This window comes from Triturus cristatus, chromosome 5_2 (assembly GCF_964204655.1).
Source record: "Triturus cristatus chromosome 5_2, aTriCri1.1, whole genome shotgun sequence".
Lineage (NCBI taxonomy): Eukaryota > Metazoa > Chordata > Amphibia > Caudata > Salamandridae > Triturus > Triturus cristatus.
The window spans coordinates 480780709-480793430 of record NC_140588.1 but is presented as its reverse complement, the minus strand read 5'-3'; the positions used below and the strand labels follow the sequence as shown (position 1 = coordinate 480793430).

Sequence of the window (12722 nt, the reverse complement as noted above, 5' to 3'; positions counted from 1 at the left end):
ACGTCATTTAGAACTGTATTATACTCACCAGAGATATTTGTTCCACTGTTATCCATTCAGGAGGGATGTGAAAGTGTGCTCCAGCTGAGTCTCCCAGCAGAATGAGGCCCTTGCTATCAGTACCTGCCAAACAAGAAGTGTGTTAGTGGTTAAAATGTTGTAGATTACCTATTTACTGCCTAAGGGTGTGTATCTGTGAATGACTGAGTAAGTTTACAGGAGTGAGAAATGTACTTTTATAATCTATATTAAGGCTCAAGCTGTATGCATTATATTCATCATCATTATCATATCTTTTTTCGATTATTAAGAAATAATCATATGAGAACAATAATCATGTTAAGATACACTGTAATACATCAAATATAATTTCACAAAAGATTATGGAGCCGATTATGATGTGGCCCGTTGGTCGGAGCCTTCCTGGCAGCATCGTAATGGGCCACTCGGTTTACCTTCTGATTGCTGCATAATGATGCTTGCATTCAAAAAGTAAACCGGCCAGTCATTCCGGCTGGCTTGCAAGGCCATTCGGAGCCGGCCTCATAATCCCAAAGGGCAGGCCTTTCCGCCTTTGGGATTACAATACAAGGTTCAACATGGTTTCTATGACGGCCGGTATGACATGGAAACTATGTAGGAAAGTGTGGTTGGGGGCTCTCAGCAAGGCCTCCTTAGGTGTGTGGCCTCTGGGTGGGGGCCGAGGGGGCAATCCCTGCACCTTGTGGTAGGCACCTTGAGGTGCCTGCCACGGGGTGCAGGGATCAACAGCACCTCCTATTACTCAATGGGAGCTTGTGTTCAAGAGCTCCGATTGAGAAATGGGAGTATGCGACCAAACCGTGTTCGGTCGCAGTGTGATTGGCTGGATGGGACCGCTGTCCGGAGGTCGGTCGATCCCAGGCCCGGGACGGTGTCGGGCTGAAGAAGGTCATCATAATCAGGCACTAAGTGTAAATTTGATTAAAAATTCACTGAAGTGCTCTATCGCAGAGCACTTTTTTCTAAAGGCCCCCACAGAAAACACACAGGATTAGGCAACAGACAAAGACATTAAAAACTGGTTTATATGGTCAAAAACCCTAAGCTCCTAAAATAGGTAATTAATACCTACATCTAAAAGGTTCAAAATATTAACAAAAGAGGGTCAAGTGCATCAACATCTGAGAGGAGACTTCATCACAAGGGCACACAAAGATGCACTTCATATCATACTGTCCCTTTAGGGAAATAAAAATTGCATCTGATAGAGCCAAGTTGGCACCTAGGCAAGAATGATCTTTACCGAACATTCAATCTTGACCTGTGAAAGATAGAGTTCAATACCCTCACACTTCTTAAGCATAATAGAAACTCTCAAAGATTTCATCACATAGGCACACTAAGATAGATTTTATATCATACTGTCTGTTAGAAACTGAGTTTCTGGTTGGCTAGGGTATGCACCTAAGCCAGGCAGAAATGCCATTTCTAACATTGGCTGTCAGCGGTGAGGCTAGGACTTGCGTTTGCGAAGTACCACGGGGAGGCCTCTTTTGCCTGGTGGACAGCCAAAAACCGTAGAGTGGAGGATGATGACGAGGAACTGGGAGGTTTTGTAGCTCAGGATCTGCCTGTGAGTGTAAGGACCTCCAGGCCTGGCAGCAATGTATCCTCTAGAAGAGTGTGCCCGGAGGAACAGGCAGAGGGCTAGGGATCAGGAGTTGGAGCTAGCAAAACGTAAATGGGAGATAAGAGAAAAGGAAATGATTCTGGCTCATGAGGCAAGCATGAGAGAGCTTGATGTGGAGCATGAGCTGAGAATGAGCGAGATTGATGAACAGGTCTAAAGGCTTGAGGCCATGAGTGTCTTAGTCAAGCGAAAGGGAATGTGTGTTGCACAGGGACTAAGCTTGGCAGGGCTGGAGGTAGAAGCCATCAGTGGGGTGTCCAGCTCAGATGGTGGTAGTAAAAATGTGATGTCTAGTGCTGAGAGAGAAGTGCTTGCTCCTAGAGATATGGCACCTGACTTGAAGGAGGGGATTGACATACACCAGGAGGTCAAGATTATGAGGTAGATCCAGTGGTGTCCAGGGTCCAGGAGGTTGATTGGAGAACTGGCACAGGGTTCATAGTCCTAATAGTGGAAGGGGAACTCAACAGACTCTAAATGAGAGGTGCAGGGAGAGGGATTTCCCCATGATAGAAGTCCTGGTATGCGTATGTGGAGACCGCCCAGAAGAGTGTGGGTTGAGTGACAGAAACAGTCAGACACTGGCTTGCCAGTCTCAGGAGGGTGATGTGAGGTTCGTTTGTGAGGCACTGGATGGTGAGGTGAAAGGTAGCGTGGGTAAAACATGTGAGGGTCTGTGTGAATCAGTTGTTGGAGAGCATATTTTAAGCCCCAGTTTTCCAAAGCTATGCCAACAACTGGTCAGGTGAGCTGGGGAGACTGCTGTAACAAGCGTTTCACCAGTTCTGGTGTCTGACAGCACCCCTCCAGTTGGGAGGGTGCATGAGTCTGGGGTGAGGGGGGAGACAATCCCCAGTGGAAGGACCAGTGAGTCAGGGTTTGCCAGCTCTGAGGTCAAAGCACCCCAGGACTGACCCTGGTGAGGCCACTCCTGGCCTGGGGGTGGTCTTCATGCTCTGTTAGGTGGACAGAGGGCTGGAGAACTGTGCCAGGCATACTCTTGCACAACTCATGAGGAGTGTGTTTCCCTTAGGCAGGGTTCGTGTTCTCCCCCAGAAGTCCTGGGTTGCCAGGCACAGGTCTAGCTAGCACAAGGGTACAGACCCTGGGTTGGAGGACTAGGTTCAGGGTATCTCCCCTAACTTGGAGGAAGGGGTGACTGCTAGCAGTGCCCCTACTGGTTTGCTTTCTAGGGGAACCACTCCAGGTGGGAGGGTGCAGAGCCAATGGGAGGAGGACAGGGTATGGGAAAGCCCACCCCAGTCTCCTGTCCAGCCTCAGGGTACACACCCCGGGCTGGTGGGTCAGTGAAAGGATACCATCCCTGACCTGACACACGGGAGGGTGGACAAAGGATGGCAGTAACCTGGGGCTACCACCCCCAATCTCTGACACCACAGAGGCTAGAGAGCCCTGAGAGGCAGGAGGCCTGGCGCTCCTCATTGACAGCTGTCAGTGGCCACTATGGCTTGCTGTCCTGGTGGACAGAGTTGTGCCTGGGAGGGAGACAGGATTCGCACCCTGTAGGTGGACTAGGCCACACCTCTGTGTTGGCCATGTTGGTACTTTCTACCTGCTGGGACGCATCTGTGTGCAAAGTAAGAATAGGAGCTGCACAGATGGGGTCCGCAGGTAAGGAGAAGGGTTAACCATGGTTACATTTAGATGGCCCTGAGAGTATGGAGAGTATGGATAGAGGGATCCACCTGGGTTTAGCAAGGTGTGGAACTGGAGCGTGCCCCTGCTGTTGCGACGTCGATGTTCTTTCACCCTAATCAGGGAAGTCCATCAAGGTAGTTGATTGGTCTTCCCTGGCTTTAGGCCAGTGGGTGGTCAAGTTAGGCCTCCTATTTTTCTGACCCTGTTTTTGTTGGCTATAGAATTCTGGGCACTTTATCACCGCTGATTAGTGCTAGAGTGCATATGCTATCTATATAAATTGTAACAATGATTAGTTATCCATGATTGGCATATTTGATTTACTGGTAAGTCCCTAAAGTGCACGGTGTGTGCCAGGGCCTGTAAATCAAATGCTACTAGTGTGCTTGGAGCACTGGTTGTGTCACCCTCATGAGAGCCCTGTAATGTGTCTCAGACCTACCACTGGAGTGTTTGTGCACGCAGTTGTAAACTGTCATGTTGTCCTGGCAGGGGCCCAAACTTCCCTTTCCTTACATATAAGGCATCCCTATTGTAGGTCCAAGGTACCCCCATGGGTAGGGTGCAGTGTATGTAAAAGGTAGGACATGTACTGGTGTGTGACATGTCCTGATAAGGAAATACTGCGTATTTCGTTATTTCACTATTGAAAGGCTGTCTGTCCCATAGGCTTATAATTGGGGCTGCGCCGTAACATTTTGCATGTGTAGCTTTCCATAGGGACAAGATAGAGAAATGGAGTTTAGGCTCTCTGAACTCAGAGTTCTTTAACACACCTTTTGGAAAAAGTGGTTTTTAAATTCTATGTTTGAAAATGCCACTTTTAGAAGGTGGGCATTTGCTTACTTTACCACTCTGTGTGCCTCTGGCTGTTTGTGTGTTCAGCATGTGTTGGAGTGTCAGGAGCTGGGGATGTACATGGGGATGTACATTCACTCTAGACAGTCACTAGGCGGGTTGATGTGTTCCCTGCCTTGCCTGCGTGACTCTGTGCTGGGCTGAATAGACCTGGTCTTCAATTAGAGTGGTGGGAAGAGTTTTGCTTGCACCTGAATAGGCTTTTTCTCCTTTTCATAATGCTGTTTCCGCCCCCTGTGGTCATGCTGCACCAGGGAGGACAGTACTGGTTTGCACTGGGTTCAGAGACCCTTACAGTAAAGAGAACAATGGCAAAATGGTGTGAAAGTACTGCACCTAAAACCCTAGGACTACTTCAAGGAACAAGAGGACCCTCCCAAGACGAAGGGCGGAAGGACTGTGTGAGGAGTACTGCCTTTTCTGTGTTAGGGGTGGGTTAGCCTGCAGTTGCTACTTCTGTCTGTGGTAGAGGAAAATATGAGTCTTTTTACCCTGCTGTGGTATCCTGCTTGTGAAGAATCTATAAGGGCTTGTGTGTGCTGGCCTCCTGTTTGAAGTCTCAGGGATACAAAAGACTTCAGGAGAAAGATCTATCCTATAGGTAAAAAGAATAACGTGCCTGGGAGGAGAGCTGGAGAAGCTGTGTGAGGAGCGCTGTCCCAAACTTGTGTGGGTCAGGACGGCCTGCAGTGGTTGCTCCTGCCTGGGTCAGGAAAAGGACTGGACTGTCCTGGTACCTTTCTGTTTAGAAGAAGGAAAGAGTGAGAGGAGCACTTTGTTTTGAAGGCCAGTGCCTTCCAGCATAGCCGGTGGGTAGAGCTTCCCCTGCTGTGAAGTAGTGCTGTTGTTTGCACTGCAGTGCATGAAGTGCTGCACTGGCCTTGTGATGAAAGGAGCGTGAGTAGAACTTTGTTTATTAATACAGCACATGAAGAGTGCTATTTAAAGGCCTTCTATCATAGTGAGTTTTAAGCGCTACACTTTCCTGGTGGTCTTGGAGCCACCGGAGGGGAGATCTGAGGTAAAGGAAGCGCTCTCCCCTCCTGTGTGGACTGTCTTTCCGGCACTGCGATTCGCATCCGCACCCAGGTCTCTGCTTAGTGACCCGGGCTGCAAATCATTGCGACACTCCAGCAGAGAGTAATCCCGGCCAGGAGTTCCTCTGCGTTGCCGGAACAATGCCGACGACAAAGGGAGGTGTAGCCCAACCAAAAGAGGACGCCAGAGCCTCGTGGACTCCCACCAACTGCCTCAGGCCGCACCCGCAGGGGGAGAAGTGGCGCCACACACCACTGAGACCTGGGGACGTCACCAGGCACAGCCGCAGTTCTCCACTGGGGCCATTGGATTTCGGTCGCATCTCGTTGTTGGGGAATGTAGAGCGACAGCCAGCTCAGCCCGACAGCATATGGTGCAGCTGTTTGGTGCAGTCACAGGCAGCTGCTGGGTGATTTAGTGTGCGGGGGACCTAGGGTGGTCCTCCCACTGAAGGCAGCAGGCCCTGTCCGCCCCCCATCCTGGCTCATACCTTGGAGCATTTATTTGGGGATCATAGTGTATCCCAGGCCAGCAGCAGCTGCACCACATGTTCAGGGTAGCTGCACTTCACATCTAGGCCTTTCTCCCTGCCCTGTGGAGTCCCTCAGGGCTCGGCTCTGAGCTCAACACTTTTTAATCTTTATGTTACGCCACTGGTGACACTCATCAAAGATTCTGGCTAATCCCTAGCATCATATGATGATGACACTCAAATTGTGGTGTCACTAACAAAATCCGAAATCAATTCAAGCTCTGCCTTTAGAACCTGCATGAGCAATGTGAGCAACTAGATGGACAATAATTGTTCTTAAACTGAATGCCATAAAGACTGAGGTCATCATTTTTGGCAATAACCCCTCATTTTGGATGCTGGCTTGGTGGCCGCCTGAGTTAGGCCCTGTTGGAACTGGGGTTGCCAATTCACAAGGGTAGCCTGGCTCGTGGCAGGAAGGCTCCCAAAGGCATTCTGTATAAAGTAGCCGTGCAGCACACGCGTCCAATTTAGCAGAGTAACGCACACATTAATCTGACACCACACCACTGGTGATTAAAAACAGGACTCTTTATGTAACATTTTGTAGTAGGAGGTAAGCTAGCAAGAATTCATCCAGTTAGGAGCATAACCTAGGCAATAAATCAGCATGAATTTCATTTAAGACTGTACGAATCATTGGCAGTAAATTAGCATGAATTCGTTATTAACTGAGCAAAACATTGGCATGAAATTAGCATGAATTCATTATCAACTGAGCAAAACATTGGCATGAAATTAGCATGAATTCATTATCAACTGAGCAAAACATTGGCATGAAATTAGCATGAATTCATTATCAACTGAGCAAAACATTGGCAGTGAATTTGCATGAATTCGTTAACGTTTGTACCAACCCCCTCTCCCTCAACCCTCTCTGACAGAATCTCGATCCCTGATGATTCTATCCCGTGCAATGGGGGGTATGGTCTCCTTGTACTACTTCCAATGAGGGAGGGGGAATTCCTTAAGGGGGGCTATGCGCTTGCCTGCTGGCCCTCCCCTAGATATTATGGGAAGGTCCCAGGTCACACTGAGTCTCCTCAAGACAGTTCCGGGGCACAGTCTCAGTCTCTCCCGGGGGGAAGGGCGGGAGCGGGGCTGCCTCCCTTAGGTTAGACACTTCTCGGCAGGCCCCGCGCTCCGTGAGTTTCCGCTCCCTCCCCGGGGTCGTTACCTGCACTCTTCGGCCCTCCGGGGCCCTTGCGTCGGTCTCAAGGATCTGGCGCCTCCCGAGGGGGACGGTCCCGAGGGTCCCAAGCTGTTTTACTCCCGCTGGAGCCGCGCAGCTCGCGGGGGTGATGACGCGGGCGAAGAAGGCGGAATGTGGGCGGAGGAGGCTGGATGTGGGCGGAGGAGGCTGGATGAGGGCGGGGGCGAGGCCTGTGACACGGCCGGCGCCCCCGTCACGTGAGGATGGTGAACTTCCTGTGATCGGTTGCGGCCGCTGGAGTCTCCTCAGCTGACGCGGCCGGATCTCCTGTCAGCTGCAGCGTCCTTGGCAACGGCGAAGAGTCTGAGGCAGTTTCACACCCGCGCTGACAGAACTTGGGCAGCGGCGGTGAGTGGGGGTTCGATTAGCGCGCCACAGTCACAGCGCTTCTGTAACTCGGGCAGTGGCGATGAGGGGGGGGGTTCCTTTAGCGCGCCACAGTCACAGCGCTCCAGTAACTCGGGCAGCGGCGATGACAGGGGGGTCCCTTAACGCTTCACAGCCACAGCGCTTCAGTCAGAGAACAGCGCTCCACAGTTTCAGGTGGCGGTCTCATGTGGCAGGGTTGGTTCTTTGCCCTTCGCCCTGGTTGGTGAGGTGAATAAACAGATAGGGGGGGGGGGGGTTGAGTTGGAGGCTGCTGTCAGACGGGCCTCTCCTGATGGTCCCTAGGGGATTCCCTCACACTGGGCCAGGTCAGTGGGTTTGGTCAGGAATCCTCACGCAGCTTAGCGGGCAAGGCCTAGACCTAGTCACCCCTAGTGGTATAGGTGCCCCCTCCCCCTTCCGCCTAAACTCCAGCACAGGGTCCCCCCCAGGTCAGTGGTACCTCAACAACTGACTAGAAAGTTTCCCGCCCTTTCTATTTATACCCCCAGGTCAGGTGACCTCTTTCTATTCCGGAAGGTTCCAGTGCCTTCTACATTCTAGGGATGGTCAGGGGACCCATGCTAGTGATGTCACAATACCTAAGGGTTCTAGACAGCTCCTGACAACTAGGGCGCTACATGAAAGACCGCTCCGCAGTAGCAGGGGTCTGTGGCAGCCATCTTGGTGGTAGAGAACACCTGCACCTTAGCATTGACTAGCAATGGTAAGGTGCCCGGAGACCTAGAGCCAACCAAAAAGAGGGTGGAAAAAAATGAGGCAAGGGCGAAAAAAAAAAACCCCCAGGAAAGATCATCCTAGGGCGGTCAGGTCTAACAGGCCCACTCCCTGAACCCACAAACAAAGTAAAACAACTTGTTTTTTTGTTAGATAAAGAGTTGATGCTCAAAGATCAGGTGAACAAAATTACATCTGCCTCATTTTACTCACAGAGGCTGTTAAAAAAGATTGAAAAATTCCTACCTCCTGTGCTTTTGAAAACTGTGATCACTGCTTTGGTTCTCTCAAGGCTTGACTACTGCAATAGTCTCTATCTTAACCTTGCAGTAGGTCCCTTGAAGAGGCTTCAGACTCTGCAGAATGCAGCTGCACCCTTCCTTTTCAAAATTCCAAAATAAGAATCTGCCATAGGAGCCATTAGGAAACTAAATTGGCTACCAGTCAGACAAAGTTGCAGGTTCAAGGCCCTCTGTTTGGCCTATAAATCACTACACGGACTGGGACCAGTCCCTTTCAAGGAGAAGCTTAAATGGTATGTCCCAGGGAGGACTCTTCGTTCAGGTTCTGCCATGAACCTGACCATCCCCCATTTCGGAGGACCACCTGGGGTGGTAAGAGCTTTTTCAGGACCACTGCAGTGCTCTGAAATTGGCCTACCACTAACACTAAAAGCTGCTCCCTCCTTACTTGCCTTCAGAAAGGCCTTGAAGCCATGACTCTTTTCACAAGACTAAGAGGCACCTCGACCTTTTGCTAGAAATCTTTTCACCAATAGCTCTGCATATGTACCCACCCTCTATACCGCCAAGACGCCCTCGGGCATGAGTTTGCGCTTTGCAAATTACATTAATTCATTCATTCACCTCAGACAATTTACATATGCGGGGGGCAAGGAAGGTCTCTCCGCCAACTGAGGCATTGTTGTTTTGGTGAAATTATCATATCAAAAGTGGTAGGAATACAGGGTAACTGCATCCTACCGGTTCGAGGTGATACCTGGTGATTTTTTAATCCTACTCGTTGCCTAACTGCAGCAGTTTCATGACATAATGTTATGATTTAGGCCTTATACTGGCCAGAATAACAAATAATATGAACAGGAGCAAAGTATTTCTTGTATTAGGAGTGCAGAGGCTGCTTCCTGTGTGTTTATGGCAGGACTTGCATAATATGTACAAGTGGAAGTGATATTCTGACATAAAACAAACTATAAATGGTTACTGACCTGCACTAAACATGGTGTTAAAGTGATTTATAACCTGTTATGCTTATGAGAATTGCCTTATGGCGACGCTATTTATGATCTATGCATTGTAATGACCATTGTATAGTGCCGAAGTGATTTATGTGATTGTGGTCTATGTGTTTTATATCAAAAACAAAGGATATTTTTATATAACCTTGTGTGGAGTCTCTTTTTGGGTGGTGTCACTAGTGTGTCACTGGTGGGTTGTGTGTGTTGTGCAAACACTTTATGCATTGCCTCTGGGAAAAGCCTAACTGCTCTGACAAGCTACCAAGGGGATGAGCAGGAGTTATCTTATGTGTGTAGCTCTCTTACCCTGACTAGATTGGTGGGTTCTGCCTGGCTTAGATGCATACCCTAGCCAACCAGAAACCCCATTTCTAACACTGTCCCAGAGTATTATTAAAGAGTTATCTTAAAAGAACAATAAACATGATCAAATACACTATAATGCATGAAATATAAGTTCATAAAGAAGATTAGGTTATAAATTCAGTGAATTACGCCATCACAGAGCATCAGGCAACATACAAAGAAAATAAAAGGCAGGTCTACATTGTCAAGAGCCCTGAGCTCTTAAATAGACAATAAATATTTGAGTCTAAAAGGTTACACATATTTACAAAAGAGGGTAAAGTGCATCAACGTCTCAGCCGATATTTCATCATAAGGGTAAATTAAGGTAAATTTCATTTCACATTGTCCATTTAGGGAAGCAAAAATTGCATCTGATAAAGCCCAGTTGGAACCTAGTCAAGAATGATCTTTCCCAAATATTTTTGACGTGAAAAATAGGATTCAGTACCCTCACATGTCTTAAACAGACACATTCAAAGATGGCTTTCCCAGTCCCTTTGCCTCTTTAACAACAGATGCAATTCTCAAAAATACCTTCTTAACTATATAACTCTCCCTTTGGATCAACAAATGTCGGGACAAATATAGCTCTGGCCTTCCAAGGGTTTCATTGGTACTCCTGATGTATTTTAACTATGGAATTTTGTGCCCCAGATCACAAGCTAAACAACCAGTGATAATCTCCAGACTAAATTAAGTATGAGTATTCCCCCATACCGCAATCCAGAGGGGGAGTAGCACGAGCTTCATGTGATGTTCCACAAAAACTTAAGCCCAATTTCACATGTAAGAAAAAATAGGGACTACCTGCTCCTACACCTAGCAATCGCCTTCCGAAGCTATTCTCCTCTTGTTGAAAACTTGAGCAAACCTGATACCCTCATTGTGATGTGCCAAAAGTCCTCAATGGTAAACATTTAAGTTTACACACCTCCACCAAAGGCAGTATCGGTTTACTACAGACTCTGGAAGCCATCCCAAATAGGGTCCCCATGGAGCGATTAAAACGGGAACAACGTTTGAAGATGCAGGGCAACCAACTGCTACGAGATTCAAAAATGACACCTAGGCAAGAGAACTCACTAACTCTCAAAATATTTTATTCCTTAATCAACATGGTTCTTATTCTGCATTGTTGCCTTCCACACACCATATAATGCGTTTGAGTTACATTTACTTCTAGGTCATACATAAATGTAACAAAAGTGTCTAAAAGACATCCAAGGTCGTTTGGTGTGCCAATTCTTCCTGTAATGTTTTTTGTGTTTATGATTTTTGTTAATGACAAAGTATGTGCCATGGTGGGTTAATGTGAATGTGTGAGTGTGTGCATGTGAAGTTGGTAAAACATTCTCAAGGCACCATGTTTTCTGAGCATGACATGTCCTCAAGATATCACAAAAGCAGTGTGATACCAGAATATCAGCTGCAAAATATCGAGACACTATAGTACTGTGGATAAAATTTTGCAGTTGCCAAAATATTGTGGAAAATATTTGCTGTGTTGAGTATACCTTTTGGATGTCATCAGTGTAAAACATGCATCATTCTATGATATTATAATATTTGATATTGTTTCGATGCATTCATTTCTGTTCATTTTTTGGATAATTGTAGTATTTGTTCAAATATTATTTTATGTTGTTCAAAATGTGTTTGTTATGTTATTTTATTTCAGATTGAGGTGTTTATTGGCGGATTGTTTGGGCAGTGTTTTAATGTATCTTTTTAAATTAACATATAATACACAACTTCATATGAAATTACGAATTATTATATATAATTAATAAATTAACAAACATTTTAAAAATACATATTTTAGGTTAATTTATTATTAATAATGAAAAATAAAAAGGTTGATATTTGGGGATTGGGTGGATAATGTTTTAAAATTAATATGATTAATGTACATAGATATCAGGTGATTGTGTAGATATTAAAAGTATTTTATATTTTGACATTTATATAAATTACCAACGTAAAAAAAAAGTGTTTCACTGTTTCACTTAATATATACATTATAGAAAAACTAAAAACATTTTTTTTAAACTTAATAATAATTGTGGTCCATGTGTAACATTTTAATACTTTCAATTACTCCTGCAAAAATAAAAAATAGAATAATTTTGAAAGATATGAAATTACTTTTAATAAGATATTGAAGATGTATGACTATTAATACAATGTATTGGATTGTTTGAAAAGAGTTAAGGTTATATGTATAGTACATATATTAATATGTACATTTTCATGTTCATTGACTCTCTGTGGCCATGCAGCTCTTCCACCTGGTTCACTGGTTCCAGGCAGTAGGGCACTGCTTCCACCAAATATCTAGCAAAGTTCCTCAACTGAAAAATGCCTGCACTCCAAAATACTACACACAATTTATTTTCTTGCTTACAGGTTTCATCATTTCCGCCTTCCTCTGTCTCTCATTAATTACAGCAACAAAAATAAAGGACATTCTTAGACATTTACAAAACCTGTGTGCACTTCTTGTGAAGTGTTCTTTCTATGCTGCTTAGGTTTCTGAGAATATTAATTCAGAATACATATGTTTTCCACCACGTACCACCCTTTAATATTATTCGGCTTCAATGCTGGAGTGCATAAATAATGACATTTTATAATCCACATCACTGACCATCTATTATATCACATTCATTCAGTGCGGGGGACCTACTCACACCGTAATCAAAAATATGAAGAGAAGTATTTTTTCTACACTGCCAATAACCATTCACTGGTCTTCTAGACCACTGGCCACTGCCTGGGCCTTCACGTTGGGTCCCGTCTCAGCTCCACACCGCAGAAGGGCACCAAGGTCCTCCCCAGTCTGCACCCACCATGCCCCAGGTTGGTGCCTTCCACCTTCCTGGTGTCCGAGCCTGGAGAACAAAGGAGGATTAAACCCCCAGCCTACCCCCCTCCCTTTGGACCTGCCTGGAAAGCCATTGTTCCTCAACTATTAAGGCCCCACAAATTGGTGGTCTTACAGAACCTGGAGGGGAGACCCAAGTCAGAGTTAGCTGCTCTG

The 12722-nt window shown here is 46.4% G+C and overlaps 1 protein-coding gene across 1 annotated transcript in view; it reads right to left on the bottom strand.

Annotated features, from left to right (window-relative positions):
- AOAH (acyloxyacyl hydrolase) overlaps positions 1-12722 on the bottom strand; it is a 780853-nt gene that overhangs the window by 347821 nt on the left and 420310 nt on the right. Inside the window, exon 11 of the mRNA XM_085607471.1 lies at positions 29-123. Coding sequence (XP_085463597.1) covers positions 29-123 — 95 coding nt within the window. The remainder of the gene's footprint in view (positions 1-28; positions 124-12722) is intronic.